This window comes from Acomys minous (assembly GCF_964271855.1).
Source record: "Acomys minous genome assembly, chromosome: 15".
In the NCBI taxonomy this organism is placed as follows: domain Eukaryota; kingdom Metazoa; phylum Chordata; class Mammalia; order Rodentia; family Muridae; genus Acomys; species Acomys minous.
Genome location: NC_140497.1, coordinates 47,636,544 through 47,663,599, shown reverse-complemented (window position 1 = coordinate 47,663,599; position 27,056 = coordinate 47,636,544). Strand labels below are relative to the sequence as shown.

The following is a 27,056-nucleotide window of genomic DNA, read 5'->3' as shown; positions in this document are numbered from 1 at the left end:
CCAGAAAAGAGAAACCTTCATACACACATCAACCCATCCCAGCACATAGAGTCAGGACTGAGCGCATCCTCTTCCGCTGAGGCTGGGCAAGGTGGCCCCACAGGTGAAGTGATGGTAAAGCAGGCGAGTCCATGTCAGGGACAGCCCCTGCTCCCCTTACTAGGGGACCCACATGAAGCCTCAGCTGCCTGTTGGCTACATATGTGTCCTCTTAGCCTAGGTGCTGTTGTGACCACCACTTTAAAGACGAGGAAGCAGAGTCCGAAAGGTTAAGTGGTGGGGGAAGTAATAATAGAGTTTAACTTTAAACATATAGAAGTCTCACTCCAGAGCAGACACACCCAGAAAGTACACCATTACTCTTAATCACAAAGTCAGCAGAAGTCCTGTGGATAATACTTCCCAGCTGAAATGAAAAGTTCCTTGGGTCCTTGAGTGGATTTCCTGACTGGGTTTCCTAGTGTAGAAGCCCTTGATGGAAAATAGTGTGAGAACTATCTGCCACCCAATCTCATGAACGCAGCAGGAGGGGTGTGTGTGTGTGTGTGTGTGTGTGTGTGTGTGTGTGTCTGATTGTCCATCTGTTTGTCTGTCTGTGAGGGTGAGGGGGACACACACTTGCTGCAGCATGCATATGGAGTTAGAAAACAACTTTCGGTGATTGTTTTTTTGTTTGTTTGTTTGGTTTTTGGTTTTTTCGAGACAGGGTTTCTCTGTGTAGCCCTGGCTGTCCTGGACTAACTTTGTAGACCAGGACAGCCTCGAACTCACAGCGATCCGCCTGCCTCTGCCTCCCAAGTGCTGGGATTAAAGGCGTGCACCACCACTGCCTGGCAACTTTCAGTGATTCTTACCTCCCACCATGTGGGTCCTGGCCTTTGAGCTCAGGTTTTCAGGCTTGGCAGGAGGCTCCTTTACCGACTGAAACATCTTGCTGCCCGCCTCCTCCCTGTGTGTTACTGGGCATACAGAGGAGAAAGCAGAAAGTCTCGGGGTCTATGCTCGCCATAATGTTACTGTAGTTGAAGATACTGTCGTGGTACCGGCATGTGGCTCAGTGGGTAGAGAGCTAGCCTATCACATGAGAAGCCCTGGGTTGGGGTATCCTTAGCTACATAGCCAGTTCATTCAAGGCTAGCCTAGGCTACCTAAGACCCTGTCTCAAGACAAAATGAAAATGTAGTCACGGCATTTCTCCTCCCGTGAGGAACCATTTCCTGTGAGAGCAGGTTCCTTCCTAGAGTCACACACTGAGAATTAAACTCTTTTCAGGGCAAAATTTCAGGTTGTAAGTAGTTTCTCTAATATGAGAAAAAAAGCCCTAATATGCATGGAGAGAAGCCAGGTTCCCTTTGCTTGTTTTATTTGTATTAGCTGAGTTCCAGAGGGAAATGTGCTGCAGAGCATGTGGGCCGCTCACTGTTTACCCGAACTAAACTAGTGACACTGGGAGGCATGCTTTTAAAACGCATACACTCAGTGTGTGATAAGCTGTTTCTCAGAGTTTCTCAAAGCTTTATCAAGCATAAGTCATGCTCTCATTAAAAATCTGCCTTTTTGCTTTGAGTGCGAGGAAAGTCTCTTTACCTGGGTGAGTTTTCCCTGAGATCATGGTGTTCGGATCTAAAGATCTGTACACAGCACACTAGCCACACCTTACTAGAGAGTGTTAGCATCCACTTTTTCCAAGCAAGGAAGTAATAATGGTGAGTGCTCATGGGCTTCCAGGAGTAAACAGATGTGTGCTCGACAGCTGTGGCTACCCACTGTCTGCCATTGTCCGGTCTAGATTCATGCTCACCCCGTCAGCTCGGCCCAGATATGAAGAAGGGCTCTAGGTCTTAAGACTGTCACTAGTTTTGTGTCCTCCTAGATTCTAAACCAGTGGGCCTCAGCCTTCTTCATGCTGTGACGCTTTAATAAAGTCCCCCATGTCATCGTGACCCCAACCATCAAATTATTCTGTTGTACCTCATAACTGTGATGTTGCAACTGTTATGAATTGTGATGTAAAAATTATGACAGGCAACCCCTTGGGGGATCTTGACCCATAGGTTGAAACCACTGTTCTACGTTGGATGGGGGGTGTGGGTGCGAGCAAGATCTGTAGCTAACACAAAAAAAAACTGAGCTTCGTAATTGGTCAAAATTAGAGGAGACAGCAAGGGTGAGGACCAAGCTTCTAGGAACACAGGAAGGATAAGGACCACAACTGCAGAGCACTTATTCGGAGTTTTGCCCTCCAGTAGTCTCTTTCAACAGGAAAAGGAAGTGAAGAGCTTTGAGGTGGCTCTGTAAGTGAAGGGACTTGCTGCCTAACCTGACAACCCAAGTGCAAGCCCCAGGACCCACACAGGAGAAGCAAAGAACCAACTCCCACAAGGAAAGAACCCATTCCTACAAGCTGTTCTGTGACCTCCTGTGCACAAGTAGATGAATGTAATTTTTAACAAAAAGAAAGAAACAAGTGGTATTAATTTTGATAACATAGTCTGTTTAGCCAGGATACTCAAAATATATAATTTGAGAATGGAAATAATATGAACATTAATAATGAGATCATTTTGCATTTTCTTTTTAAACTCAGTTATCAAAATCTGGTATATATTTTGAATTTGCAGCATAGCTCAGCCTGGACTAGCACAGCTCAAGGGTTCAGTAGCCACGCGCAGCCAGCTACTATCACATTTGCACAGTCCAGCCCTTGAGGTGTTAGATTGAATACATCCAAACCTTTGTGCTCCAAGCCAGTATAGCAGAACTAGCATTCAGCATGCTCAGTGGTCATCTCCATCTTTTGTTGCTAGGTTACAAGCCAGGGGAGAGTAATAAGGACTGGTGGTAGAAATGAGGTCCACCCAGTGGGGAAGAACCTGCTTAGTGACTGCTATGTGCCAGGCCCACTTGAGATCCTAGCCCACAGAAAGGTCTCTTTCTTAAGGCATGGGCCCCTTGGCTGGGTGCAGGGTAGGAGGAGAAGGTTGGACACTGAAATGGAAAGTACAAATGCATGCAGATCTAGTGACTTCAGTATTCAGTGCTGTGAATCAACATGGGCTACTGAGCTAGAGGTGGGTGTACGCATTGCACACTTGGGTGTTCAAGGAGTCATTTGTGGGGTGAACTGTTCTGTGTAGTGTGAAAAAGCAAAAGAAAAACAAAAAAGAAATGATTTCTAGGCTAAGGTGGATTTTCATCTGATTGTCAAAGCAATTAAAGAGATTCTCATTAAACTTTAGAAGAAAATTTCATTTCTTAAGATTTAGAAGAAAACAGGAAGAGACTGAAGAAGAAGGTGCTTTCCATGTCTGGCCCATGTGACAACATCTCTAATTCTGGGATGCAGTAACTCACATAGCTAAAATATATAAAAGGCACTCTCAGAAGTAGAGTAAGACAGAAAACTCAAGAAATGTTTGTTGTGTGTGTATGTATGTGAGTGAGAGGGGAGGGATGAAATTTAAAAAAAATGACTTGTTTCATATTCATGTTTACCCAAGTAAGACTTCAAAAGTAATTCCTGCCCCCAAAATTTGTCTCAGCTGTGCGAGTGGCCAGTCAGTGCTGTCACAAGCATGGCACTGGATAAGACAATAGAGACATTCAGTATATAAGCTCATGCAGAGGGCTCAGGGTGTAGAAAGCACAGGGCCACCCTTGCACATCAGGGCGCGCGTGCTCTTCCTTGACGGTGCGTGCGCATGCCTGTGTGATGAGGTTTTGCCACTGGAAAACAAAACACTGGACAGTCAGCTCAATGTTACCTTTAAAGCATGAGCATGCTCTTGCCTGACCTGTGTGGAGCGTGGCTTCCCCTTGTGCTGTAAACTGAGTCACTGAGTTCTTCTTAGAACATAGAACGTGGACTTAGAGGATTCGGTTAAGCCTATCGGTGGGAGGGGTTTTTACCTCCATGTCCTCACATGAGAAACTAGAGTGAGCATATGCTGTCACCGGTCTGATGCTGAGGGATGAAGATGGCCCAGAGTCCCTCCTTCCACTTGAACACTGTGTGACTGCCATGCACATTTAAAAGAAAAAACAAATCACATCCATCCATCTGCTTGTACTGCTTCCCTAAATGAAGTAATGTACAGTCTTGAAGTTTATAGTCTTGAGTAGAAACCTCCATCTGGTGTGCAGCAAGCCCCACGAGTGCCACGTGAAGTAAGTTAAGTACCACAGCTGTGCATACTGTGACGTCTTCCTCTGAAAGGCATTTCAAGACCTTGCAGCATCTTTATTGTTTTGGAAGGAGTCATAAATACTGTAGTCTAGAAAATTCTATTTGATAGAATGCTAGATTAACAACTAGCTGTATGTATCTATGGTGGAAAATGCAGGGAGCTTTGATAGATTTCCTCTCTCTCATCTCTCTCTCTCTCTCTCTCTCTCTCTCTCTCTCTCTCTCTCTCTCTCTTTCTGAAAACTAATTATTTTAAATAGTTGGGTTGCTGGTCTCAGAATTATGTTAGAGGTGTTAGCCATGTCTTATGGAAAACCTCATTTATTAGAGCTGTTCCCGAGACACATTTGGATAGACTGCATTCACTGCTGAGTGCTGGATCTGCCTCCCAAGAGGACAGATTAGTGGTAACTGTCATCCTTGCATCTCACCCTTTGGCCTTTGAGGGATGTCAAGATTAGCTAGTCAAAAGCTGAGGAAAAGAGCCATTTCAAATATATAGTTCCTTCCCAGGCCACAAATCTCTTAATTTCACGATGTTAAAACTACATCTCCTGAGCCTGCTGGGAACATATTTATTTATTTATTTATTTATTTATTTATTTATTTATTTATTATTTTTCTCTCCCACACCCCTCTTCCTTCTTCAGATGTGAGGTTGGACTGGGAGTCTGGTGACCAGGTGAAGCCTGCGTTCATACCACAGAACCTTTGACTTGTAGGTCTTGGCTATTAACATTTAAACTAGTGGTGACTGACCTCTAATGGAAACTAGATTGCTCCAAGTACCCAGCGCCAACTGTGCATTCCTCTCCCTCATTTACCCTTGCAACACTGAGATGCACAAAAGATGTTGTTGGCAGTGTATTCCTTATTCAGAGATATTGCTTAATAAGTTCTTCAGAGATGGGTCCATATTCGTGGAAATTTGAAAAGAATCCCGCTTCTGAAATAATGGTTTTCCCTGAGTATGTAAAAATTCATAACTGAAGTCTATCATAGCTGTTGATACAATCTCTCAAGAGCCCGCGTGACAGATGAGTGGCAGCCGAGACTACACTGCGTAATCTTTAAGAGTGGAACAGTGCTTTGTTAATATAATAGCTTGGAAGGACTCTTTTTAAAGCGTTGGAAGTAAAAAAGCAGTCCAGCTTTCTATCTCACAGGTCACAAAGAAATTCAGACCAGAGTGATGTAGTCAAAGCCACACAGATCACCAGCCAGTCCACAGACACTTCTGCAGTGGACGGGACTAACTAGCACAGTGGCGGGGATGCTAAAAGGGGCTCTCTGTGATTTCACAGCCAAAGGCAGCTTTTGTAAGAGCAAAATTCTATTTCTTTGCACATCATTTTGTTTGTTTCTTCGCTTGTTCTACAAAGGTGTTCTGTTCACAAAGAAGTGGGTGAGGAGGACACTATTAAGTATACAGGAACTTTCACACTGTCACACGTTGGTGACAGGGGTCTTTCCATCCTCAGGCACGTAGGATCACACTCTACTTTCAAAACATGAATGCAGAACCTTCACCCATCAGTCTCATCTTCCTGCCCCTCTACATTTTGGGGGATCTACAGGATGCAACTGAAAATAAATGATGTCAGGTCAGGAAAGAGTAAGCATAGTAAACAAGTGCTGACTGATGACATCAGAACTGAAAGAAGAAATTGTGGAGCTTGTTTTGTACATTCTTATCATTTCTCCAGTAAAAGTTTTTAAAGTCAAGTCCTTGAGACCTAGCTATTTAAATAAGTAGGGTACCTTTAGGACACAGCCAGGTGTATGTATGTGTGATATATATATGTGTGTGTGTGTGTGTGTGTGTGTGTGTGTGTGTGTGTGTGCGCGCGCGCGCGTGTGTGCATGTGTGTGTGCGAGATATATATATGTGTGTGTGTGTGTGTGTATACAATGTGGATATAATGATACAAAAGTAGAGAGGAGTAGCTAATAGTTTTACTATTGTTTGTACTAAGACTATTGGTGAAAGTAATAATAGTAGTAATAATATCTGTTGTTGATTAAGTTCCTCCAAGGACCACCCTCCCCCAACTCAGGTAGCTTCAAACACAGGCAGTGGATCAGTGAACCTCTACTTAAGTTTCCAGGGTGCTTCGTTGCTAAGACAACAACAGCACAGTGTCTTCTGTTGTGGTGCAAAACTCTTTAAGAAAGAAACTTCTGGGATTTGGAGGGGACTTTCCTTAGCCCAGCATTTCCTTCCACCCAAAAAAGAAATTAGTCAAGCTGGCATGGGTCAGCCAGTCTTGTAAGGTCTATGTTTCCAAGTTCATCTTTCCTAAGTATTTACTTACCTTCAACCCTGAGTTCCAGGAGAAATCAAAGAAGCATCATCAAAAAGGGCCTCTTCCAAAAACCACTGGGGGCTTCCCCACGAGCTCAAGCCTCCTGAGTCCACCAAGCCAAGGAGCAGCCGTGGACCCTCGTGCCTTTCTGAAGCAGTGTTAGGACAGCACAGGCTAACATGGTGCTGTATTGAGACAATCTGGAAGCTTTCAGGCGAAGCAGTCAAGACTCATCTAGAAGAGGAAGTGAACAGGGTGAAGGAACAGGGACAGGGTCACTTGGGGAAAGTTCAAGCGCCTCCAGGCTGAGATGGTGTCAGGAACAATGCAAAAATCCCTTGCAAGCATATCTGAGTAGGGAACGCGAAGGAAGCACAGAGGGTCCCATCCATGGCAGTACACAGAGACTGTGGTGTTCTTTTCTTTTCTTTTCCCATTTTTTGAGACAGGGTTTCTCTGTGTTAGCCTTGGCTGTCCTGGACTAACTTTGTAGACCAGGCTAGCCTCGAACTCCTAGTGATGCACCTTCCTCTGCCTCCCGAGTGCTGGGATTAAAGGCGTGCGTCACCACCACCTGGCTTGACTGATTTTCTTTTCTTTTTTTTTTAACTATAGTTTATTAATTTATTCATATTATATCTCAATTGTTATCCCATCCCTTGTATCTTCCCATTCCTCCCCCCCCCATTTCCCCCTTACTCCCCTCCCCTATGTCTGTGACTGAGGGGGACCTCCTCCCCCTGTATATGCTCATAGGGTATCAAGTCTCTTCTTGGTAGCCTGCTATCCTTCCTCTGAGTGCCACCAGGCCTCCCCATCCAAGGGACATGGTCAAATATGGGGCACGAGAGTACATGTGAAAGTCATACCCCACTCTTCACTCAACTGTGAAGAATGTCCTGTCCATTGGGTAGATCTGGGTAGGGGTTCAAAGTTAGCTGCATTTTCTATCAAGAGGACATTGCCTTAACCTGAAAAATTCCCCGCAGCTGAATGACTGTGATGATAGCGCCACAGGGGGAAAGAAGAGCTGACTAATGCCCTCCCACATCTGGTGGGGAAAGCATGTTCTAGGGGAAAAAACACTATATTTATATGTACTAGGAAGTCTATGTTATAATTCTCTTCCCACTTGTACTTTCCCTCCCCTACCACGCTAATATTGGGAGTAGGTTGTAAATTTGGGGTCTCTCAAGCACCTTAGAGTAAACAGGATGGTGACAACAGATTCCTGTCCTGTCCCAGAAGCCACAGGTGTGGGAAAGGATGGACAGGGGTCAAGACACAACCATTTATGCAAGCAAAGGACCTTCCCAAAAATGAAAGATGGCAAACATCTTATTCTGGCATGGACACCCAATGCCATAGACAAAGTCAACCTGGCAGAGGCAAAGGAACTACCAATAGACACATCCCAGAGCTGCCTGCTGTGCCCACTCTTCCTGTGGCCCAGCCAGTGTAGGAGAGATTGGCCCAGAGGCATCATGGACATTTGAACTGGAATGAGTTCCTTGCATCTCGCACATTCAGGGAGATTGGTCAAGGGGGAGGACCTCTCAGATCTTTACAACTGAGCCAGCCTGGAACCTGTGAGTACAGGTACAGGCCCCCTGACAACTGGGAGGCCCCTGGAGACAGTATCAGTTCTCTGGGGGTCCTGAAACATCTACTTATAAAAGTCAGTTGCCTTGTGAGTTGTTTGAATCGGGGAGCAGGCTGCCTCGGGCTACTAAGTGACTTCCAAACCCATAACTAATGAGAACCAGGGTCCCTCCCGGTGGGGGCAGGACAGCTTGAGAGAGGCACGGACATTTGCCCACTAAAGGGATCAGCCTGGAGCAGCCACAGCAGGAGCCCCGAGTCCCCACAAGTGTCTTAGGCAATTACCAGAATAAGAACTTAACCTCCAACGCTCCCCCAGAAGAGTGTACCCTCTGGCACTTGAAACAGGAGAGCTTGGTGAAGGCAAACAGGACTCAGGGCATCCCAGTCTAGAGGGAAGAGCCGCCTTGTTCAGGATAGACCATTTGAGGGGACACATGGGAGCACGCCCTCGGCAGCCATGTTGGTGAAGGGGTTAAAAAAGAGCAGGGAAGGTTCCCATTAAAGGACAGCTCCCCATCATCTTCCATGCAGGGTCAGGGATGCTATAAAAGACAGCTGCCTTTCTGAGAACACTACCTCAAAAATGAGAGACAATGCAAGGTCCTCAAAGAGCAACTGGGGCACAGGGCAGCAGGGACCACACTTTCCTGTTGCTTCTTTGTCCCATGCCACGTCTGGAAAAATTCATTCAAGTCAAATGTAGGTGAGGCAGCCCAGCTTGAGCCATCACTTCCACTACGAAGCTTCCTGCTCTAACGTGCCAGACACCGAGTCCTACGGCCAAGCTGTTGCTTTTGCTGGCTGGAGTTATCCTACATGGATCAGATGGATCACAGACAGAGACAGACAGTCTCAGGAAAATGTAGCCCTACCGAGAAAGCAGCCATGTCAGCGGAGCCCTCTATCCATGCCCCACAGGGAGGCAGAGCCCCATGAAAATACCATGGGGAGGCATCAAGCTGGCCAGTTTCCTCTGACTGCCTCTCCTTTTGCTGAGACATAATGTTGGGAATTTTGTCCTGATTATTTAAACAGAAAATGCTTGTCCAGGATTTTCAAGTTTAACTTCTTCCCCACAAATGATGTATCCTTTATTGATTTTCTCCCGTAAATGTTGTGATAAAGATAGAATCCTCTGCAATTCTATTTTATATGTGATTTTTTTTTAGGGCCTAATGCACGCTAGGCAACTATTCTAGCATGCAACTGTTCTACCAGCCTCAGACATTTTTTAAGTCTCTCTCTCTCTCTCTCTCTCTCTCTCTCTCTCTCTCTCTCTCTCTCTCTCTCTCTTTCTCTCTCTCTTTCTCTCTCTCTCTGCTTCTGTCTTTTCCTCCCTCCCTCCCTCTCTCTCTCTCTTGACCCGTGTGTGTGTGTGTGTGTGTGTGTGTGTGTGTGTGTGTGTGTGTCAGTATTGTGGGTGGGTGGGTGTTTAAGGTCTCTCACTGGATCTGGGGTTCACCCATTAGGCCATTGGTGGCTGGCCATGATGCCCCAGGGAACCTGTTGTCTCCTCTGCAGTGTCAGGATTCTAAGCTGTGACACTATGGTTAGCTTTTTACATTGTTCTAGAATGGACCAGGTCCTCATGTTTGTACAGCAAGATCTTTATAGTGTAAGCTCTCTTCCTAGCCACTTAAAAGCATTTTAGCCATAGGATGGATATATATATATATCCACATTTGAAACACTGTATAAAATAAAATAATAAAATGCAAATGTAAAAGGTTTCCTGCCTCCACTTCATTTTAGTCTTATTTTCCGGAGATGAACTTTCCCACAACTCCAAACATTATTATTTTTTCATTCACAGTACACACCACATTCACCCATTTATTGCGTCATCAGTCTTGGACACTGCTTTTGGGTTACCTTATAGTATTCTTACTAGCAAGATATCCATGTCTGGTCTTTGGTACCAACCAGCTGATAACTTTGTCACGTTAACAACTCTTATCTTTCCATTTCCATATCTGTAAGATAAGGTTTGGGGACCATTGAGGTAATTCTTTTTAAACCCGGAAAAGGAAAAGAAAGAGCAGCAGGAAAATAATTTGCATATAAAATTTAGAGATAAATCTGTTCTGACAGTTATGTGGATTTAGATATTAAAATTCCACCCCATTTTTAATTTCCTCGTCCTCTGCCTGTTGCCTACCCTCTTGGCTTCTTCTTACGTAAATGGCTTCCTCTCTGCCTAGAGCCTCCTCCATGACGTATTCTATATTGGAATCTGTCTTCAGCAACACTGGGGGGAAAAAAGCACAAAGACAGCAGTGTTTTATCTCAGGCATCCTTATCATCAATGTTTCCCACTCGTGTCCCCCTCCCCCGCCCCCTCGTTCAGGTCCTCACTACCTCCTGGTGAGGCACATGCTATTGTTTCTTTATGGTCCTCTGCAGATGGACACACAGAGGAACCGTGTCCTCTTGTTACACAGAACTCAACTTTGTTATGTCACGATCCGGCGATAAAAAGGAGAAATGGGCTCTAAAAGAGTCGCTTAGAGATGACTGATATTCTCAGCAGGCACCACAAAGATCCCTGAGGTACTTCTCGAAGCAAGTACGAACGCAATACGTTTTTGACTGATAACCAAATAAAATGGAAAATGGGCACCGTGACAGCCTGCCACTGCCTGGAACACGACAGAGTGCCTCACAGATGCCAAATTAGGAGCTCTGTTGCCAGGCTCACAAACACACTTCTTTGGGGATGGAAGTTTCTAATTTTGGACACTACAAAGCCAAAAACGGTAACTACCATTATGATAAAAGCGCCAATGTTATACTCGTGTTGTGTGTTCATGAATATAACCATGTAAATTCCCTTCCTTATTACCAGACATATTTCCTTTGCCTTCATTTCTTATCGAAGAATGCCTGGCAGTCTCTTCACGGGGATTTAGTGGCATTTGTGTATCAAGCTCTGTCACGATAAGGAAGTCAAACACAAGCCTGGCCCTGTGGGACCTGCCTGGTGAGTGGGAGGTGTGACCGCTGCCACTCCTGATGGTGCCCTGGAGCAGCTGGCAGGAAGGAGAAGGAACATGGAGATAGTGTTAGGTGGGGCTGCGAGAAGACATGGGCTTTGAGATGGGCACCAAAGACTAAAGGCCAGCCACCTCAGTAGACTGAGAAACAGGATTCTATATAGAAAGAAATATATAAGCAAAGCCAGGGGTGGAGTGGGGAAGGAGATTAATTTGGCATGCTGAAAAAAAAGGGTAGCCCAAACAGTATTGAAAATGGGCTTTTTAGGACTATTTCGCATCAAGTGTTGGGATGCTGGGCATCAGATGTTGCTAGGAGACATTAGATTAAGGTGAGAGAGACTCTGTTTTGGACATGCTAAGGTAGAAGTTACTTGCAAGTGGGTACCAGAACTGCATTTCAAGTCAGAGGCTAGGAAAAGGGAGAGGCACAGTGCATACAAAGAGGAGCATGACAAAAACCTATTTCCCACTTGTGGTTCTTAGTCACACGCATCCCAGTACAGCTATGGATGCAGCCCACCTGTGGTCCTTAGTCACACGCATCCTAGTACAGCTATGGATGCAGCCCACCTGTGGTCCTTAGTCACACGCATCCTAGTACAGGTATGAATGCAGCCCACCTGTGGTCCTTAGTCACACGCATCCTAGTACAGCTATGGATGCAGCCCACCTGTGGTCCTTAATCACACGCATCCCAGTACAGGTATGGATGCAGCCCACCTGTGGTCCTTAGTCACACGCATCCTAGTACAGGTATGGATGCAGCCCACCTGTGGTCCTTAGTCACACGCATCCTAGTACAGGTATGGATGCAGCCCACCTGTGGTCCTTAGTCACACGCATCCTAGTACAGGTATGGATGCAGCCCACCTGTGGTCCTTAGTCACACGCATCCTAGTACAGCTATGGATGCAGCCCACCTGTGGTCCTTAGTCACACGCATCCCAGTACAGCTATGGATGCAGCCCACCTGTGGTCCTTAGACACACGCATCCCAGTACAGCTAAGGATGCAGCACAATGTGTTTGTAGGCGAAGGTGGCTTGTTTCAGTGTCAGGAAACTGCTTAAATCTTGGAAAGATCCCCAGATTTAGGGAGCATGGGAATGAACCAGAGAAAGAAATAAAGCCACGGTCAGAAACAAGAAACCAAGGATGGCTGTGTCAGTGACTACAGGAGACAAGAAAGGGGCAGGAGAGACACTTGCCACGGAGAGAGGCAGTGGGACAGGAGGACGGCCGAACAGCAAAGCATGACCTTTCCATGCGGTAGGGCAGCATACATGACCTTGTGAAAGGTTTATTAAACCAGGCTCATAAGCCTCTTGGATACCGTAAGTCACAGAGTCCCTCCAGAGGGGTGCGGCACGGCAGAGCCTTATCCAATGCTGAACACAAGAAGTGGGCAGTCTAGAAGTTGGGAAAGCCACCTTGGGCTGTGTATTGAGTTTAGGGTTGGACAAGGGACTGCTGTGGCGCTTTCGCTGGAAGGACTCTGAGACTTAACAGCATTTGCTTGTGTGCGTGCACTTGTCAGGAGGAATGCTAATACATGCCAACTGGGACTCATTTCCTTGTTCAGTCGCTGTCTTCAAATGAGTTTCTTTCCAGTGATTGTTGTGATGGTGGTTTTGTCTTGTTTTGTTTTTGTTTTTGGAGACAGGGTTTCTCTATATATTCTTTGCTGCCCTGTAGACCAGACTGGCCTAGGACGCACAGCTATCTGCCTGCCTCTGCCTCCCAAGTGCTGGGATTAAAGGCTTGCGCTACCACCTCCGGCCACTGACTAAATCTTAAAGAACTGACCAGACCAGGTTATGAGATACCAAAATACTAGGAAGGTATCTTACATTTATGATTACATTTATGAATTTCCACTTTAAATTTTAAATAATATTCCCCCACAAGGATAGGATAGGCAAAGTCTCCCATAAATGCACATGGGCCACCAGAATGAAAGTACTGGGCCGCTTCTCTTCCTCTTTGCTGACTCTATTCTCTCCCTTGTAGATAGTCTGTATGGTGGCGGCTTCGTCTCTAAAGTTGCTTGCGTCCAAAGCGGCAGCTGTGTGTGGCTGAGTGCCATCCAGCTCGGCGGAACAGCCACATCTGGGGACTTTCATTAAGTTCAGCAAATATTTATTTAGTAGGCTGTCTGTGAGTGGTGGCAAAGGCGTTGTAGAGGAAACGCTTCAAAGAGGGGGGGAGTGGAGGGGTGCGGCAGGACAGCAGGAGAATTGCTGTTTCGTAAAGACATTTGAGTGAGTGAGGAATGATGATTTGTTTTTGGAAGACGTGACCTTTGGCCCTCGGTAGGTTGTGAGCCATTCTTACAAACCCGGACTGCACACCACTGGTTTACATCTCCTCCGTGTGGCTGAGATGGAAGCCATGGGAGACGTGGTGGAAGCCTCTACAGTGGGAAGCTCAGAAAATATTAACCATCCCCAAGCCTTAAAGTCTGCCCAATTCTTTGTTCCATTGGAAGACGACGAGTTAATTATTCTCCCTTCCGCCCTGGTTCTTCAAAAACTCTTGGAAACGCTATGCTTGAGATCTGAAAGGTCCTCCACATGTGTCTCACAGGGAGTTTTCTTTGGTGTTTCAATTAGACACGAGATCAGTGATTCTGCCTCAAGCATCGACCAAAAAGGTTAGCAAACAGACTTGTTCAAAAGCATACTGCGTCTGGTGTTATGAGTTAATAGCATGCGGTTTTTTTTTTTTCAATTGGGAACAGCTCGTGGTCCTTTAATGTCCACTAAATTAGCATAGTTTTTATAAGAATCAACAGCTAATATCTTCCTGCTGTTTTCACTGGCCTTTGAAGCAGGAGAAATGAAAATCATGTCAGGCGGTTTGCGGTGATGCCTAGTTAAAGCTCCACAACCTGAACCCGCATTCCGGCTTCCCCCCCCCCCCCCCGTCCCCGCCACCCCCACCCCCCAACGAGGCTGAGCACCAGTGGTCCACGTGGCGTGCCTCATCAGGCATCCTGTGACTGCAGGCATCCTCAAAGCCCGTCTGTATCTTGTATAGTCTGCAGGGACCAACCCCGGATCCCTTGGTGAGGTTATAAACATACTGGAGCAGATGCTGCAGCCTCCACTGAGCCCATCCTCCTAGCAGGAATTGCATCTGCACAGATCTAGATGAAAATTCTCCATCTCTCAGGAGCCAGCTGCAGGATTCGGCTTCCATGCTTGATGGACCACAGTTCCCCAGCCTCTTAGTTTTACTCTTTGCTTTACAGGAGAGATGAAGACACCCTTTGCTTTTCCCGGAGTTCCCAGGAGGATTATGAGCTGGGAATCAATTGCGCGCGCTCTCTCTCTCTCTCTCTCTCTCTCTCTCTCTCTCTCTCTCTCTCTCTCTCTCTCTCTCTCTCTCTCTTCTCTCTCTCTCTCTCTCTCTCTCTCTCTCTCTCTCTCTCTCTCTCTCTCTCTCTCTCTCTCTCTCTCTCTCTCTCTCTCTCTCTCTCTCTCTCTGTGTGTGTGTGTGTGTGTGTGTGTGTGTGTCTCCTTCTCTCCTGTACAGGGAATGACTTCAAACAGAGATTGATCAACTTTATCAATTGAGACACAAGGCTCCTGTCCTATTGTGGAACCAAGCGTGGTTCTTATTATTCTAAGTGTAACAGCCAGGTCTCTCTAAAAGCAGCTGAAGTCCTGTGCTGAGTTTTGCCCATCCACTTCTCCCTTGAACCATCCTGTATAAATTAATTGTATTCAGCTCTGTCTAGAATCAACAAAACTTACAGGAGTCCCAGAGTGAATTAAAGATCAAAGAATGGGACGTTGTAGAGAGGCCTATGCTGTTTGGCAATACATGTTAAATACATACATGCTCATGCCCAAGGAGGGGTCCCTTTTAATTGATTCTACCATTCTCTTATGTGGTATTTTATACAAAGCTCACATCTTTATGCTCATTCTCCCATTCTTAAGGGAATGTATTTGAATTCATAATTACTTTCAAACTTATAACCCCCTTAAGGCCAAGTAATATGATCTCATCTGGCTATTTTTCCCCTTCTTGCTCTTCTTGAAATTAATTTTTTAAGTTGACATACAAACTGGTGGATTTCATTATAGCATCTTCATATATATATATATATTATTTATTATTTACAGATTAATTGTGTAAATGAACTTTCTCAGGATTGTGATCTTTATACCTTTTACCTTTGCCAATAAGGAGGGTGTGCCAAGCAAACCAACCTGCTATATTTTAACCCTTGAGGAGTGGACCCGTGATATGAAGCCATAGATTGGGGCATATGTAATGGGACAAAAATAAGACTGGTGAGACACTAGCACAGGAATTTAATGAAAACTCTTAAATTCAGGCCTCCATGGTTTTATGGTTCATCTATTCATAGGTTCTCAGAATTAATACGTTCTCATCTCTGGATACTGAACTAGTTTCATCTGAGGAAAAAAAAATAGATTTGGGGAATACCCAGGGCTCTGATTCAAAACTCTGTCTTCACTGTGAAATTCACCGAAATTCTCCACTAGGAGTCCACAGCCCTCCTCCTAGTGTCACATGACCTCAGAAGGGCAAAGAGCTGTGGTCAGAAAGGTTCTCTGTCATCCTTGGCAGTGATGTATCTACCTACTATGTACAATCCTTGGCTGGGTACCAGGGGAGGATGGAAACTGCACGCCCTGTATTGCATTCAAAAGTGCTTATAAACCAGAGGAGGTTATGGGTCCAAGGGAGATGCAGTGCTTCATCTTGCAATGGCTTATGGGTGTGCAGTCAAAAATGCAAGAAAACTTATAAGAAACTTATTTATTTTTAAATCACACATGTTTTCCAGCCCTGTGATCTGAAGAATTTCTCCTGGTGGTTATGAATACTCCATCTTTATCAGTGTAAACAGAGGACAGCTTAATTCTTACTGGGCAGACACTGCTCCCAGGAGATACAGTGGGATTTTCCAATGTACATAAAAGTTGCCTTCCAGGAGTTTCTTTTTCTTCTCATTTATCTTGAGCTTGGGTATCAGTTCTCCAGAGAACCGAAGGTGAGGGAGCAACAATTGCACATCTTTGGGCAAATCTTGTTATTACTGAGCATTGGGAGAGGAAAGGCCCAGTGCAGGATTTTGTGGGCCAGCTAGCCTCTCACATGAAAACAAATTTGGCTGTCAAAACCCAGTGATCCTGGTTACTTTTCCTGCAAGAAGCCATAAAGGGAAGAAAGATGTTGAGAAGGAAATACGACCCCAGATTTTTATTTTTTAATTACATCGCACATCAAGTTTCTTCTATGCTAGAGCATCAGGTGTCGTGAATGAGTCAAAGGGCAGACACATTTTCTGAACTGGCTCTAACCTAGGGCACCTAGACCTACCTCTTCTCACATTTGTAAATGGACCATGACGGGCGGTTAACAGAAACTCTGGGTGGATTTATTTCCCAAAGTATTGAAACTTTTGAGAACTGTAGGGTGTATTAAGAGTGGGGAAGTTCTTAGGCTTTTTGAATTGGGGGTGTGGTAAGAAGAGGAACAAAAAAGAGGCTGGGGAACATCAGATGGACCAGGGACTTCAGCCAAGGACTTCAGCACGGTGGCATTGAAACCGTGGTCGTGACTAAGGCTTTTTAGAAGCTTGTGGCCCAGGTTTTTCTTGCATAAGCAGGACGTCCAAAAAAAAGGTTTGTTGTAGCTTTATTTTCAGAGAAAAGCTGACAGGATAAAGAAGTGGTGAAACCGGACAAGCCAATTTTTTTTTTTTAAATGACAAACAACTCATGAGTAATTTCCAAAGCAGATTTAGGTTTCTGGTGTCTTTGATCCCTTTTGCCTTCTGCTCTCTGTGAAAATCAACTTCCACAAAAAATTTACCTAATGAAAATAGAGAGGGGTGGTTTGAAAAGTGTGCATTTCATTAACTCAGAATTCTGGTGTCCACTCCATGTAAGAGCTTGAATAAAAAAAAAACTGTTGTTCAAGCAGGAATCAAGTCAGGCGCTTGAAGATTCATAGTCAGTGTCTTGGCTTCCTTGTTCCTGCCTCTGTTTCCTGCACATTATGCTCTTAATCCCAGGCTGGAGCACTGGAAAATGGGAGGAGAACAGTCCTGGCCAACTTCTTCATAGCTATTCTAATATATAATAGTAACCATAGTAACCAAATCACTATGTTATTCTGAGGGGGTGCCTTGGCAGCTCTAAGGCCATTTGGGATTAGCAAATTTTGTAGCTTTTTTTTTTTTAAAGTAGACTATTGTGGCAGAAAATTAATGGCAGTGGGGCTTAAGGCAGCTGGCCACTTTGTGTTTGCAGTCAGGAAGCAGAAAGAGACCATCTAGTTCTTCTCTGAGCAAGATTGGCTTTATGAAGAGAATCAATGCCAACGTAGGTGGTTCTAGGAAGCCGTCCCTCGTCCCTGATAGAAGGGCCTGCGGTCCCTGGAACAGGCCCAGCCCCACCCAGCTTTTTGCTGATGCTGGCCACACTGAAGTTATCTGCAGACACATCTGGGGCTCTCCTGCCATTGTCAAGCATAAGCCTGGCAGAGCAGGGAGCAGTGCCTATGATGAACGCCACCAGGTGCATTGTCAGCTGAAGAGCGTGGGGGAGTACCGCATGGCTCAGGAGCATGGGGAGCTAGGAAAAGCAGAAGATGTGGAAAGGGCTTTGTGGAAATCAGAACAAGACAGCCGGGCAATGGTTTCTGGTGCTGGTGGGTGGCTGTTACAAGTTCTATTCCTAGTCTGGTCCTAAACACTCGAAGTGGGAGCACATGTGCTGGACAGTCTACCAAACCACACAGACATCTGGAGCGTCATGGGTGTGGCAAGTCTTAGCAGCGGCCGGGGCTGCTTTTAAAGCACTCAAATTAAGTTCGGTAGGATCCCACGACGTCCCTTGTTATTAAGAATCTTTGATGCCTGGCACAGATGAAGCTTTGAGAACCGTCTTCCCTTTGCTGCTTTTAGTTCGCGAAAAATACTTCTTTGCCATCCCATGGATATTAGTGCAATCAAAGGCACAGGAAGAAGGTTAGAATTTGTGATGCTCCCACATCTAATGATACCTGATAACAAACCTCCAGCGTCTTTGCCTGCGCCTTTCCGTTCTTTTTTTTTTTTTTTTTTTTTTTTTTGCTTTGAATTTATGGAACCTTCATTTTTGAAGATTAAATGCCTGGGGATATAAATAAACAAACAAAAACTGCTTTGGCATTTTCTTTGATGTGTGTGTGTGTGTGTGTGTGTGCGTGTATGTGTGTATTGTTGTATGCAAAATTGAATGTGTGTATGTGTGCAAGTTGCGGGTGTGTGTGTGTGTGTGTGTGTGTGTGTGTGTGTGTGTGTGTGTAGGCCAGAGGTGGATATATGGTGTCTCCTTCTATTGCTCTCTATAGTAAATGTTGAGGGAAGGTCTTTTGCTCAGCCTGGAGCTCACTGTTCTCCTGGTTAGTTTGCTATCTTGCCTTGGGGACCGCTTGTCCCTGCCTTCTGCTGTGATTACAGGTGTGCCCAACTTCAGTGTGGGTTCTGGGGATCTCAACTTGAATGCTCATGTCTGGTGCCCCAAAGTATTTATCCATGAGCCACCTACCCCTCCTTCGCTCCAATTTTTTCTTTCAACGTTTAAAGCTGAGCATAAAAATTCTGCCTTTGTGGAACTATACCTGGTTGATCTGCCTGTTCAGAGCCAACTTCTTCTGAAATTCCTTTGGCCAGCCAGCAGCTGCTATGCTGACCAGACTAAGCAAAGCAGATGTACAATTAATGAAAACAAAATTTTTTAGTAAAAGAATGGGGTTCTAGCTGCTTAGTGACTTCTATTTTTTTTTTTTTATCAAAATTCAGCTGAAAAAATGGCCCAGCACACAGGAGGTACACAGGTATACATGCAGGCAAAATCACCCGTACGCCTATGAAAACAAATCTCACTATAGCTCAGGATAGCTTTGAACTCTTCTTTCCTCCTGGGATTTGGATTCTTTCTGGGATTACAGGTATGAGCCAGCATCCCCAGCTTGTTTTGGGGTTTTTTTTTTTTTTTTTTTTTTGCTTTTGTTTTTTTCAGATTTTTTGTTTTGTTTTGGGGGGTTGTTTTGTTTTTTGTTTTTGTTTTTGAGACAGGTTCTTGCTCTGTAGCCCAGCATGCCCTCAAATCATCTTCAACCCCTCTGACTCACAAATCTTCAGTCCTCCTGCCTCCTTTCCCCCACATCCTAAAGACAACACTCCTTTGCATCCTATTTTGTTTGTTTGTTTCTTGAGACAGGGTCTCTCTGTGCAGCCTTGGTTGTAGACTTTCCTGGCCTCGAACTCACAGAGATCTGTCAGCCTCTACCTCCCGAGTGCTGGAATTAAATATTGAGTTGACAACAGTGAAGGAGGCAAAGCTGACTAACTGGGATCTATAAAAATAACTTCAAGTGGTTTTTGTTTTTAATTTTAGCTTTCTTGTTCTGACGAAATTTTTTGACCAAATTTTTGTTTGTTTGTTTGTCTACAAATGGCTTGGGAAACTCATCTCCAAATCTTTTTTCCCTTAATGATTCTTCTGTTACAACATGACTGTTGGAAATCAAACAACAGCTTCATTACAATCAGCAAACTGGTCTGGCTCATCTTACATGGAGTTTAGTTTAGTTTAGTTTTTTAATTATGTACGGGTGCACGGCGTTTTGTGCAAGTGAGTGCAGTGGTCTCGAAGGCCAGAAGAGGGCGACTGATTCCCCTGAAACTGGTTACAGGCCATTGGTCTGGGAACCTAACGTGGTCCTCAGCAAGAGCAATATTTGGTGTCAGCTCAGAAACACTGAGCCAGCCCTGCAGCCCCTCCCATGGAGTTGAAGCCATTGTCTTTACCACTCCCTGCTTTGTGGATCAGCAACCCCTTTCACTATGATAACTTGTGCCATATCCCGGGTCCGCTTCAGGACAGGCAGCCCATGAGAAACTGGGTATAGGCACGTACATCTCTCCACCTGGGAGGCGCCCTCTCTCTGAAGCTGTCGCTTTTCTCTCTGTGTCCCCAGGGATCCTCTGAAGCTTCAGCAGCTGCAGAACCAAGTGCGCCTGGAACAGGAGGCGGGCGCCTGGACCCCGGCGCCCCCGGGTGTCCCTTGCAACAGCAGCAGCAGCGGCAGCAGCGCACCCCCGTCGCCGCCCTTCCCACCGCCGCCGCCTGCCTTCCCTGAGCTCGCGGCCTGCGCGTCGCCGGTGCCCTCGGAGCCCATGAGCGCGCTGGCTTCCCGCACCTCCACCATGCAGTCCTCCGGCTCCTTCAACTATGCCCGCCCCAAGCAGTTCATCGCGGCGCAGAACCTGGGTCCAGCCTCCGGGCTGGCTACGCCCGCCTCCAGCCCCAGCTCCTCCAGCCTGCCATCGCCTCTGTCCCCAACGCCCAGGCCTTTCGGCCGTGCGCCCGGGCCGCCCTTCGTGGAGCCCGAGGCCATATGGGGCCCGTCCTCACCCTCGCCACCTCCTCCGCCGCCTCCAGTCTTCAGCCCCTCCGCGGCCTTCCCGGTGCCCGACGTGTTCCCGCTGCCACCGCCGCCTCCGCCGTTGCCCAGCTCCACGGCACACTGCGCCTCGCCTGCCCGCTTCAGTCCCGGCCAGACGCCCGCCGCCTTCCTCAGCTCTCTGCTGCCCTCGCAGCCACCGCCAGTCGCTGTCAATGCCCTGGGGCTGCCCAAGGGCGTCACCCCCGCGTGAGTGTCACCTGAGCGTCTCTGTCACCACTGGCTGCACTCCCCCATGACAGCGAGCCCTCAAGCCCACGTACCCAGGAGTTTCTAGTAACATCGAATAGCCCTCCCTTTAAACCACCCCCACCCTTTAGGCACCACACCAGCAGCCAAGTGGCAATCAACTATTAACGGAAATGCAGCTGTTTGAAATTCTCATCAGCAAAATCTCCGCGGGCCTTCCCATAATGAAGAAGGCGGCCTGCGCCGCCATTTATGCTGCTCACGTTATTTCCACACACTCACTAAACTGAGGTGAAACCCCTGTCTGCCTGACTCCCAAGCCCAAAGTCTCACCACCCAGCTAAGCCCTATTTCATCTCAGTGTTACCTGGATGGGTTTTGGTTGAGTGCATACTTAGTGTTTTAGAACGACTAAACATAAAATTAAGAAACAATCCTTTAAATACATCTAGTGAGAAGGGGAAACTATACACGGCTACCTTAGTTACTCTTCTGTAGCTGTGACAGAACACCGTGACCAATTTAAGAAGAGAAAGCATTTAATCTGGACCACGTGTTTCCAGAGTTCCAGAGTCTGTGTTCCTCATGGTGGCCAGGCCATGGATGGGGCCAGGCAGGCAGGCATGGTGCCGGAGCAATAGTTGAGAGCTCATATCTGACCCACAAGCAGGAGGCTGAAAGAGAGACTGGACCTGGTATAGGCTTTTAAAACCGGACCGCCCACCCCCAGTGGCACGCCTCCTCCAACAAGGCCACACCTCCTAAGCCTTCCCAAATAGTTCCACTAACTGGGAACTAAGCATTCAAATATATGAGCCTAGGCCAGGCGGTAGTGGCGCACGCCTTTAATCCCAGCACTTGGGAGGCAGAGGCAGGTGGATTGTTGGGAGTTCAAGGCCAGCCTGGTCTACAGAATGAGTCCAGGACAGTCAAGTCTACACAGAGAAACCCTGTTTCGAAAAACCAAAATAATAATAATAATAATAATAATAATAATAATAATAATAATAATAATAATAATAATAATATAATGAGCCTATGGGGGCCATTCTCACTGAAACCGCCACAATGCAGTTATATATTAAAATGGATAAATAAGGGGCCATGAACTCAACTGAAAAATTACATAGTGGCTTAGCTGCCCTCGCCCCAGGCAACAGATCGTTTGTCTCTTCTCTCAGCTTTCTTACTGCAGATCATCTATTGCTTCTATTCTCACACTGAAAACCTTAAAATTCCTTAAAATAGATGAGTTATTTACAAAGGCACAGTGAAACCTTGTAGGCAGATACCATGCGGGTACTGACGAGATTTGTTGGAACTTGAAATGACTAAGGGCAAAGTTAGCACCTCTTTCATAGCAGATTTCAGAATGAGAAAGTGTGGGCTCGGGGGTGTGGCTCCGTTGGCAGAGGGCGGTCATCCGCCACTAAACACTGACTTTGAGGCCAGCCTGGGATCTGTGAAGCCTTGTCTTAGGGTGGTGCTGGTGAGGTAGAGGGCTTAGCTAGGAAAGGACGTTATCACGAACCATGAGGGCTTGGATCTGGCTCAGGAATCCGCAGAATAAAAGGAGATAACTGACTCCCACAAGTTGTACTCTGACCTCCGCGTGTGCATCTTAACATGCAGGCGCACCCATACATAAACAAACAAAAATTATAAGTAAAAATTTAAAGGCAGTAAATGTTGGCAAAGAGCAAGCTAAAAGCCCTATCTTTACTCTCCCTACTGAAATCTGACTGCAGAGTTTGCCAGATTCCGCAGAGACAAAGCAGGAATAGAAAACAGAATTTCTTTTTATTCTAAGTGTAAGCCTTCCCATGCTTGGGATGTAGATATGCCGTTGTGAACACAGCCACGGCTGTAGCTAGCCTTAGCCGGGGAGTAGCAGTGATTGCATGGGGTTCCATGTTTGCCATCTGGCTTCTTCTTAAATCCCAAACAGAAACAATATAGTCGAAATGGGTGTGTAAGTCCCAGAGTAGTTTCCGATAGTAATGATAGGATTACAGGCTCCTGATGATAGGTGAGTCAGAGAGCCCGCCTGAGGAGAAAATTCTTTCCAGTTTTTTGTTTGTTTGTTTGAGCCTTCATTTTGCTGGTAGAAAAGGAAGCATTTTCTGCTACAAAGAAGCCAGCTATCGATTTGTGGAGTGGGAGGATACAGACAGTTCCATCACTAAAATGCTACCAAATCTGACCTCCAGGTGGCAGCCAAGCACCGTATAAATTACCCACTCTAGTACTGCTAATATAGAACTTAATCAGAGTCATCTTTCAGGTCATCTGTGGCCATCACCTCAGTTACCTTTTTTTTTTTTTTTAAAGATTTCATTTATTTATTATTTATACCGTACTCTGCTCCCATGTGTGCCTGCAAGCCAGAAGAGGGCACCAGATCTCATTATAGATGGTTGTGATGAGCCACCTTGTGGTTGCTGGGAATTGAACTCAGGACCTTTGGAAGAATAGACAGTGCTCTTAACCTCTGAGCCATCTCTCCAGCCCCACCTTAGTCATCTCAATGGAGACAATGGTCCCTTCTTAGCCTTGGCTTTGAAATTCTTCTAAGGATGGCCTTTCTCAGGGCTTACATCTTGTAACAGGAGCGCTTGTTCATAAAAATTAATGGAAAAAGCTACACTGATTTGTGCCTGTGGAAACTGTACCAAAGATCTGTCAAGCTCCGTGCTACTCAGTAGCAGGGGCAGATTAGGCCTCAGCTCTGTACCAGCCCAGTAAGCTATGACTATTTTTTTTAAGATTTATTTATTTATTATTATGTATACAGTGCTCTGCATGCATGTAAACCTGCAGGCCAGAAGAGGGCATCAGATCACATTATAGATGGTTGTGAGCCACCATGTGGTTGCTGGGAGTCGAACTCGGGACCTCCGGAAGAGCAGTCAGTGTGCTTAACCTCTGAGCCATCTATCAAGCCCAAGCTATGACTGTTTTGTGGCTGCCCTCTTGTCTTGAAGGAACTTCCTATCACTTGAAGAAGCCATTCTTCTGGTTTGATAGACAGTTTGAGACTATGTTTTCCTCTGCCCTGCTGTGGGTATTTCAGTCTTGGGGCAGAGTGGTCCCTGCATGTTAATGCCGGATCTGGAGGTTGGATCAGATCGCCTCCATTCCCTAGGGTCCGTATTGGACTCTGTTCTCATAAGGCATGTGGCATAGCTATGGTGCTCCAGTGTCTTCAGTTTGATTTTTTTTTTTTTTAGACAGAATCCCACTGTGTCCTAACACCTGTCTCTTAAGTACTGAGATCACACGCATGTGCCATGAAGCCCATTACAACCAATCAGCCAACTCCCCCTCCCAGTCTTCGTCTTTCTCCTTGCCCCCATCTCTGTCTCTCTCTATCACCCACTCCCTCCACCCCTACCTCTGATTCTGGCTTTTTTGAGGGAAGGTCTCATGTGGCCTACTCTGGGAGCTCACTATGTTCCTGAGGCTCCCTTTGAACTCCTGATCTTCCTGCCTCTGTCTCCCAAGAGCTGCGCTTACAGGCAGGTGCCTCCATACTCACTGTATGAAATCGCTCAGCTTCCTCTTTTATCTGAGGAGAGCTTTGGCCTGAAGTATCGCCCTACGTTTATCAGAAACAAGACCATGTGCCTATAGCTCTTTTGTGTGGATGTGCCGAGACCATCCTAAAGCACCCAGCTCTTTAGAAACCTTCCCATTCCCTCTCTTTCCTCTGGTTGATAAGAAACAGGCTATGGGGACACTCGTAATTCTGCATGAGGAGATTCCTCAGCATCTAGAATAAACCTGAGCAAAGAGGGTCTGCTGTGGCCCAGCTGGGAGTACGTGCCTCTGTTAACCCCTAGTGAGTCTGATCCCTGGGGTTCCCAGACTGAAGAGAACAGTTACAGAAGCAACACAGCCCTCTAAGAGACTTTTTCATTATGACAGATTCCATTTACAGTTAAATGCCAGCCCTATGGAGCATTTTCGCTCATCTCTCATGTCAAGCCATTGGATAAACGGTAACCAGTAAAAAGAGAACCCAGCCGACTTATGGGGGATCAGACCTGGAAGGCATCTCGTTATTCCGTTGTCCCTTTGCCTTTCCCACTGAAGGAACTGGAAGCATCCCATGGGGTCTTGTTATTAGGCATTGGCAGAAAGGTGTGTCGTCTCCTGGACCTGTGATGCCCAGTAGCTGCCTAAGCAAGGCCTCTCAGGGGCTGAGCAAGTGGTGGTTTTGTGACAGTGTTTCTGACCAGGGGTAGCTCATTCGGCGTCAATGTGGATGATGCTACACCAAGTCATAGAGAGTGAAGCGTAGTGTGTGCACCTTCCTCGGTTCATTCCTGGTAGAAAATAACGGGAAGAGAAGTTAATATCATTGAGTAGTTAACTATAGTCCTCTAAGAGCTGGTGTTACTTAGTTTGTTGTGGCTTAATCATCTTAGTACAGCAGCAAATTTCAATTAAAACTGGAACTGATTTTTAAAAATACTACCTTTTACACATTCTTGAATGTGTGACATGCTGGAATATAGAAAGAATCCCACAATGTCTGAGCTTTCCAGCCCTGAAATGGCTGTGGGACCGAATTGCCATTGGGCCACTCTACTCCTATAAAGTAAAGGGACTTAGAGCCGTTGGAAAGACAGGATGGAGCTCCAGCTGTTTTTCCCTGCAGAGCTGTTTCGGCCCTGTCTGCTGGAACTGCAGGAGTGCAGCAAGGAGAAGTCATGCGGCGGCGGCCTGACTTGGAAGATTTTGCCTTCCAGGTGTTCCTGTCCATACTTTAAATGTTTTTGCCCCAACCACATAGATACTGCTTAAAATGGCAAGGAACTTACTGTCAAAGCCCAGGTAAGCTTTGCACAGTGAGACTTAGCATATACAGTAAAATAGAGTGGGAGGCCAGTGTCTCCGAGTGTGGATTTTTAGGAACAGGTCTAGTTTGAGCGCAGGGTACTTTAAATAAGCTTTTTTTTTTTTTGTACAAACCATCTGAAGAGCGAACACCCCTTTGTCAGCAGCCACCTTCTTTCTTCCTAATGAGCTGGCTCTTCTTCCATTGTCAAAGGCAGAGTCTTTGGGCAGAAGCAAACGCACAAGCACAGCACATGTTTCAAAAGCGTTGCCCTGGAAACAAGACTGATTTCCTTTCCCTGCATCTCTTTCCAAATGCTCCGTTTTGTTTCCTAACACGGCTCACAGTGACTCTCTGTTGACTTTTTTTTACCATAGGGTCTATACACTGCCTACCCAGAGCTCCAGAGCTCTCCATACAGGTAGTAACTCTGAGCCCTTTACGCCCTCAGCTGTTATGTTGCATGACTATGCTAATATAAGCCATTTATCTATAGACCTGATACTATGTGGCATTTATACACCATGTCCTGTCCTTGGTTTCTCTTCTTTCCTGTTTTAGTCACCTCCGCTGTAGAGTATGATTTTATACCCAGTGTGTTATTATTTTCATCAATATTGCATCCCTGGCATCTAGAACAGTTGAACTCTGAAAAGGCAGTCAGTAGAGGCTTTTTTGCACATTCTAGAAAACTTCTGGTTTTTGGTTTTTTGGGGTATTTTTTAGCCCTTTTCCTCATCCATTCTGTTGCTCTCAGCCCATCTCTGTCCTATGATTTACCTTCACGGTGGATGTTTTGTGTCTACCTCTCTTAGTAGGCCAGGTACACACTTAACTCAGATAGCAAGCCCTTCTGTGAGGTACATGTAGTAAACACCTACATCTTTACAGAAGAGGAAACTGAGGCACATAGGCATTAGGTAGCTAGCCCAACCCGAGAAGCTCTTAGTGGTAACAGAAAGGTTTCTGCTCCTGAACCATCACTCACACCGAAGTCCTTAGCATCTTTAACGATGGCACTTGTCAGCATCCTCATCTTCTTGTCTTAGGTACCTCATCTTCTTGCCGTAGGTAGCTCTTATGGAGGGAGTCCTTTCTGGCCATTCAGCCAGTTTCCTTTTCTATTTCCCTTTTGCTCATGTGGCTCAAAGAATATCATAGAGTTTGCACCTTAATTTAGTTCCCCCAATTTGATTGTCACTCAGTGTTTGTGGTGCAGGATAGCCCTGTGAGGGACTCAGCTGTGTTTGCAGTGGGGAGGCTATGAAGACAAGGCTGTTTTTCTTCGTCTTTATACATGAAATGTCTAATGTGTAGAATTTCACGATGGCACCCAGGAATTCGGTAGCTTACCTTACAAACCAACTGGGTGGTTGTTGTCGTTGTCGTCGTCGTTGTTGTTGTTGTTGTTGTTTCCCTAGAATTAGAAGAATT

General features: G+C 45.9%; 1 protein-coding gene across 6 annotated transcripts in view; it reads left to right on the top strand.

Moving 5' to 3' along the window:
* The window catches only part of PALLD (palladin, cytoskeletal associated protein), a 400,257-nt gene that overhangs the window by 340,200 nt on the left and 33,001 nt on the right, over positions 1-27,056 (top strand). For all 6 annotated transcript variants that reach the window (XM_084759530.1, XM_084759531.1, XM_084759534.1 and 3 more), the window contains one exon: positions 20,105-20,779. In XM_084759530.1, the coding sequence (XP_084615656.1) occupies positions 20,105-20,779 (675 nt within the window). The remainder of the gene's footprint in view (positions 1-20,104; positions 20,780-27,056) is intronic.